The sequence below is a fragment of the Vigna umbellata genome, chromosome 5 (assembly GCF_029865625.1).
Source record: "Vigna umbellata cultivar VRB3 chromosome 5, Vumbellata_1.0, whole genome shotgun sequence".
Taxonomy (NCBI): domain Eukaryota; kingdom Viridiplantae; phylum Streptophyta; class Magnoliopsida; order Fabales; family Fabaceae; genus Vigna; species Vigna umbellata.
In genome coordinates this window covers 15,361,292-15,367,296 of record NC_142169.1, presented here as the reverse complement: position 1 = coordinate 15,367,296, position 6,005 = coordinate 15,361,292, and the positions used below count along the sequence as shown (strand labels likewise).

At 34.8% G+C, this 6,005-nt stretch overlaps 1 protein-coding gene across 1 annotated transcript; it reads left to right on the top strand.

Annotated features, from left to right (window-relative positions):
• The first annotated feature begins 200 nt into the window (after positions 1–200).
• On the top strand, positions 201–4,250 carry LOC124848410 (ACT domain-containing protein ACR6-like). The gene is made up of 7 exons (XM_088116721.1): positions 201–466; positions 967–1,012; positions 1,346–1,460; positions 1,580–1,647; positions 2,416–3,030; positions 3,404–3,508; positions 3,595–4,250. The coding sequence occupies exons 1-7, from the start codon at positions 420–422 to the stop codon at positions 3,934–3,936; spliced, it is 1,338 nt and encodes a 445-aa protein (XP_087972847.1). The 5' UTR covers positions 201–419; the 3' UTR covers positions 3,937–4,250.
• Positions 4,251–6,005: the final 1,755 nt, after the last annotated feature.

Below are 6,005 nucleotides of genomic sequence, written 5' to 3'. Positions count from 1 at the left end.
CCGTGTTGAAGTTGGTGGGTGAGGTGGGGGAGTGACGTCATCACGGAGGAATCCCCAGCCATGGGCGAGTACGGAGAACGGAGCCACGTAACCGACCCTTTCCTAATCCCGAACCGCCACGTCACAGGTTAGGACCAGTTTCTCTCGCGGCTTTCACACAGAGGGTTGTTTTTAAGAGTAAAAAACCCAAAAAGAAATGTGGATTCAAAGTGAAGTGCTCTCTCTCCTACTTCACTTTTCTCTCTCCTTGCTCCTTGGACTCACTTCCTCTTCTTCTACCACTGCCTCTCCCTAATTTCTTCTTCCTTCTCACACCCATTTATTATCACTAATCCTTTCTTCCTCCTCCTTCAGCCATAACCGCTTCTTTCTTTTTCTCTCTCTCTGCTTATTTTTTTCTGTTCACACCACATAGCAACATGGATGATGAATATGCTAAGCTTATAAGAAGGATGAACCCACCGAGGTAACTGATTCACTACTTTCAATCTTTCTTCTTCTTCTCCTCTTCTATTTGTCTTCTCTTTTTGGGGACTTCTTTTGATGTTTTGCTTCTCAGCACCGGAACTTTCCAAATTTTCATCACATGTTTTTCTCTTGTTTTATGGTTTATGGAAGTTTTAATCAACTGGGTTGTAAAATTTAACCTCTTTTTGCAGTTTGGTGTTTTCAGTTTCCCAGTACTGATACGGAAGTTCCTTGCTTGATTTTTCTTTCCTTTAGTAAGCCATGGAACGAATTAACATACTATGCTTCCAAAGCTTCGTTTTTTTTCTCTAAAAAAAACTGTATTTGGGCAACTTTTTTAACAGTGGAATTTTTACTCACTTATATTCATCTTGGCCGTTTTTGGTATGTTTTTTCTTGTGGTTTGATGTGATAATCGTTATCTTCGTGTTTGATTTCCTCTGTGTGTACTATGTCTATAGTGTTGGTGTTTTTTACCAGCTAGTTTTTTATATGCAGGGTTGTGATTGACAACAATGCCTGTGAAAACGCAACTGTTATTCAGGTAAAGCTGGTTGCTTCCCTTTGATCAGGCTTCACAAAATTGAGTTGACAATAAGGAAGATTCTTCTTTTTTTTTCCTTCTTTCAGGTTTCTAATGATTTGATCTTATAAAACTTGTGTTTTCCCTGTTTTGGTTTACAAAATTGAGTTGACAAAAGGAAAGATTCTTCCTTTTTATTTTTTTCAAATTTTCTAATGATTTGATGTTGTAGAATTTGGCTGGAATTATTTCTTTTTATTTTTTTAAAATAAAACAAAATTGTTTCGGAGTTAATTTCACTTTTTGGGAAAAGAAATAGCTATGCACTTTTTTCTTATGTAAGTGTTTTTACAGGTTGACAGTGTGAACAAACATGGGATTCTCTTGGATGTTGTCCAAGTTATTTCAGATATGAACCTTGTAATAACAAAGGCCTACATCTCCTCTGATGGGGTGTGGTTCATGGATGGTAAGTTTCCCCTTCTTCATCAGCGGCAAGCTAAAGGGGAAAAAAGACTAAGAGTAGTGATTATAATTATTTTTGTCAACTTTGCTTCTGATCCTAGTATTAATTTTGATGCTTTTCAGTGTTTAATGTGATTGATCGTAATGGAAACAAGATCAGAGATAAGGAAGTCATTGATTATATTCAAAGGGTAGGGATTTATCTTCTTGAATTTCTTAAAAAGCTTTAAATAAGGCTTATTTATGTTTTCATTCTCTGTAGTAGGGTCTCCCCCTTCTCTCTTATTCTTCTTATGCTAGAAATCCTCAGGTTAAGTAAGCATGACACTTGTGTTGGTGCCGAGAATGTTAATTTGAATATGGTTCTTTTAAAATAGGAAGTTCAGTATACTTTTGCCCTCATTTTCTGCTTGCCGATTGCTCTAGCTAGCTATGAACTGGCTTACCAAATTAGATGGAGGGAGAACAAGCTCAAATTCAAATGTTGTTCATTTTTTATTTCACTTATTATTTATTTTAGTCATCAAAACTCTGTTGGTTCCAGTAGTTCTCCAGCAAATGTTAAATGAACTGCTAGTTCCATCTGGTGGACATACTCTTAGAAGTGCTTGTGCTGAAAGATGACAGATAAACTTGGGTTATTACTGTCGTACTGATTTAATTAATTATATAGTGAACATAGGATGATATAAAGCAAGATAAAATCCTTGCAGAAATTTGAGGGTCTTGAAACTGTGTATATTTGATCTTAATAAACAACAGTGCATGTGTCTTAAGTTATCCATATCCATTCTGGTGTTGTGAGGCTTTAGTTAGGTCCATTAAGATATGAGTGTCTTCTTTCTGCAAGTCATCTGTGATTCTCTTCATGGTAATAATATATAGTTCTGTGATGATAGATAATGGTCAACAAGTCTTGTGACTTTGTGGTTTCTCACTGATTTTTGTTCTTTTTTTAGAGAATTGAAAACAATCCGAGCTTTGCACCCTCACTGAGAGAGTCTGTTGGAGTTGTACCTACTGAAGAGCATACTGTAATTGAACTCACCGGCACAGACCGACCCGGGTTACTATCTGAAATCTGTGCAGTTCTCACGGACCTTCACTGTAATGTGGCGACTGCTGAGATATGGACACACAATACTAGAGCTGCAGCTGTAGTTCATGTGACAGATGATTCCAGCGGCTGCGCCATCAAGGATCCGTCTCGCCTCTCTACGATAAGGGATTTGCTTTCTAATGTTCTTAGGGGAAGCAATGATCCAAAGACAGCAAGGACAACACTTTCACCCCCTGGAGTTACAAACAGGGACAGAAGATTGCATCAGATTATGTTTGCTGATAGGGACTATGAGAGGATTGAAAGAGAAGGACGAGGGGGACTCAGAGATAGAGACAAACGCCCTCTCCCTCATGTAACCGTTGTAGATTGTGTTGAGAAGGATTACACTGTGGTTACCATGAGAGCTAAAGATCGACCAAAGTTGTTGTTTGATATTGTTTGCACTTTAACTGACATGCAGTATGTAGTTTTTCATGGTGTTGTCAAGACATTACGGACAGAAGCTTTTCAGGTTAGGCAGCGTTTTTCTCTTTATGCTGTTTGCTATATGGTTCAACCTTTTTTGTTTTGTATGCTGTACTTGTAATTGTAGCTAAACTAAACTCAAATACTAAAAGTTTTGGCCAGTAAATTTCAGCTGCTATGACTTAAACAGAAGATGAAAACTTAACCTAAAATATTAGTTCATTATGTGAGAAAGTTCTATGGCTCAAATATCACATTAAATTAAGTTTCTTATTCTACTTAACGTTAGACTCATAACAGTGTTTTGATCAGATGAACTACATGCATTCTATAGTTGATTTTCATATGGTCAGCATGGAATGGTCTGAGCCCATTTTCTGCATGAATTTTTCTGACTGAGCATTTTCTCCTTCATCTAGGAGTTTTATATTCGGCATGTGGATGGCTTTCCCATTAGTTTAGAGGCTGAACGTGAACGACTGGTGCAGTGTCTTGAAGCAGCAATTGAAAGGCGAGCATCTGAGGTGTGATAACAATCCATAGCTTGAAGCTGCACGTCTCAACCTTTTGTGAATGGAATGATGATGCTAAGATATGTGTTTGTTTGCAGGGAATGGAGCTAGAGTTGTGCACAAAAGATCGTGTAGGACTTCTTTCAGATATAACAAGAATATTTCGAGAGAACAGTTTGTGTATCAAAAGAGCAGAAATATCAACAGAAGAAGGAATGGCAAGAGATACTTTTTACGTTACAGATGTTACTGGTAACCCAGTTGACCCCAAGATTATAGATTCAATTCGCAGACAGATTGGTGACAAAGTACTGAACGTAAAGCATAGTTCTAGTATTTCACCAAAGGCTCCTCAACCCACAACAATTGGATTTCTCTTAGGAAATTTTTTCAAAGCTCGATCTTTTCAGAATTTTAAGCTGATCAGATCTTATTCTTGAGTCCTCCTTTGTATATTCTCTGCATATATGTTTATCCCCAGCGAAGGGGCTTGGAATTTACACTGTACAGTAGAAAGCTTAAACACACATCTACATAGCTTAGTTGTGCTACCTAGGTTCAATATGAAGCAAGTAGTCCTTTTAGGATGCCAAATCCAAAAGAGTATATAGTGCTTTTAGGGGTGTGATTTTTAGTAGATGCAATTGGGTCTGTACATGGTTTAAAGAGTACATTTTGGTGGTGTAATTTGGAGTAGATGTAAACTTTGGTATGTACATAAAATTCAATGGAAAAATTGTAATTATGTGTATAATTGTATGTCTCCTCCTTTCCTTTTTCTCTCTGTTCAAATATCCTGTTCTGGACTAAGTACTGCTATGTGTATAGATGTTCATAACAATGCTATTTGATTTATCTTAATCCTAAAAGGTTACTAAGGTAGATGTAAATTACAAACCAAGAAGGGATGTTAATTAAAAATCTCAAGATAATATGCTAATTAACGATTACTAGTGTTATCATTTACTTGCTTGTTTAAGAAAACGTTGATCATATTAGCTATTTATGAATTTGTGTGGTAGCATTACTCCACGTTATATATTAAAGGCTTGAATAAGTTTACTGTTTCTAAAAATATCACCGGTTTTTGCTTTGAATGTTTAATAATTGTTGTTTAATTGAGTATGTAATAAATTAATTTTTTTGTTAAGTTTATTTTATTATATATATCAATCCTATTTTCTATGAATTTATTAAATTGAAAAATATGTGTATGGAGTCATAAAAAGTAATGTGCTTTAAAATTATACATTTTCGTATCATGAATAATATATCATTATTAAAATAAAAGTAAGTTGAGAAACTAAAAAAATATGTAAAGATGTTTTAGAAATCAATTAAAAGAGTAAACATAGCTGTAAGAAAATAATATAAATAAATATTATTTTCATAAACTTTATAATTTGTAATATGTTAATTTTCTTAAACAGTATTAACGACTTAAAACAAAAAGGAATGCGTACATTAAAATAGTAATACTTGTGACTTTGTGATTTCAAAATTTATACAATTGTCCAATGAAAGAAATAATGATTCAATGTGCATAGGTAGTTTGGATATAAAAGGTGTTTTGGACTATGTAAAGACTTAAATTGGTATTTAAATTGTATTATCGATAAGTCACTATCAATCAAAGCTAGAAATTTGCATGGAAATCAAAATGAAAATGTTTCTTTGAAAACAAAACTTTGCCCACTTTTTTACAACTACACGTAGCGCATTGTTATTGGTTGGTTTGTAAAAATTTTAAAAAATGTGGTTTTTGGCGTGGAAGGCGTTTTTGGAAAGAAATTTCAGTTTTTCCTCTTGTAACTTTCATTTCATATTTCCCTCTTCTTCCTTTTTTGCTTGATCCATTTTGTCACTCTCTATCCACCATTGCATTGAACGTCACTCTCTCTCTCCACCATTTGAGTTTGCTTTAACTCTCTTTGGTCCATTGCTTTCACTTTGTGCAGATTTCACTCCCTGCAGATTGTGTGTCCGTGTGGGTTTTCTTCTCTCTACACATTTCCCCCTTTTTGGCGGCATTTTCCCCGTTGTGGAAGTTTTGGGTTTTTCTATCGCATTATCGTTGGCGTTATTTCTCTCAAGGTTTCGGTTTTTCGCACACAATGATTGGTACCACGATGAATTCAATAGTTGATGCATTTTGTTGAAAATGCGTTTGGCGGAATAAGACATGACGTTGTTTATACCTTGACCATGAAAGTTGTGTTTTTGTATCTTTGTTGAATGTTTATGATATGTATTCAAATGTTGAAGGCTGTAACAAGAGGATTGACTATTGTATTATGAATATTTTTTGTTTTTGGAAATTTGATTTTGGTTTTTTGGTTTTACCCTTGTCTTTGTGTTATTGTAGGTGAAATTTTGACTGAAGTGTTTACTTGAGTTGAAATACAAATGGAAGCATATACTAGCAATGTAAGTAGAGTTTGATAATTTTTTTCTATATGTTATTTTGGAACAATGATTGTTAGTTTGAAATTTGTATTTCAATTGGTAT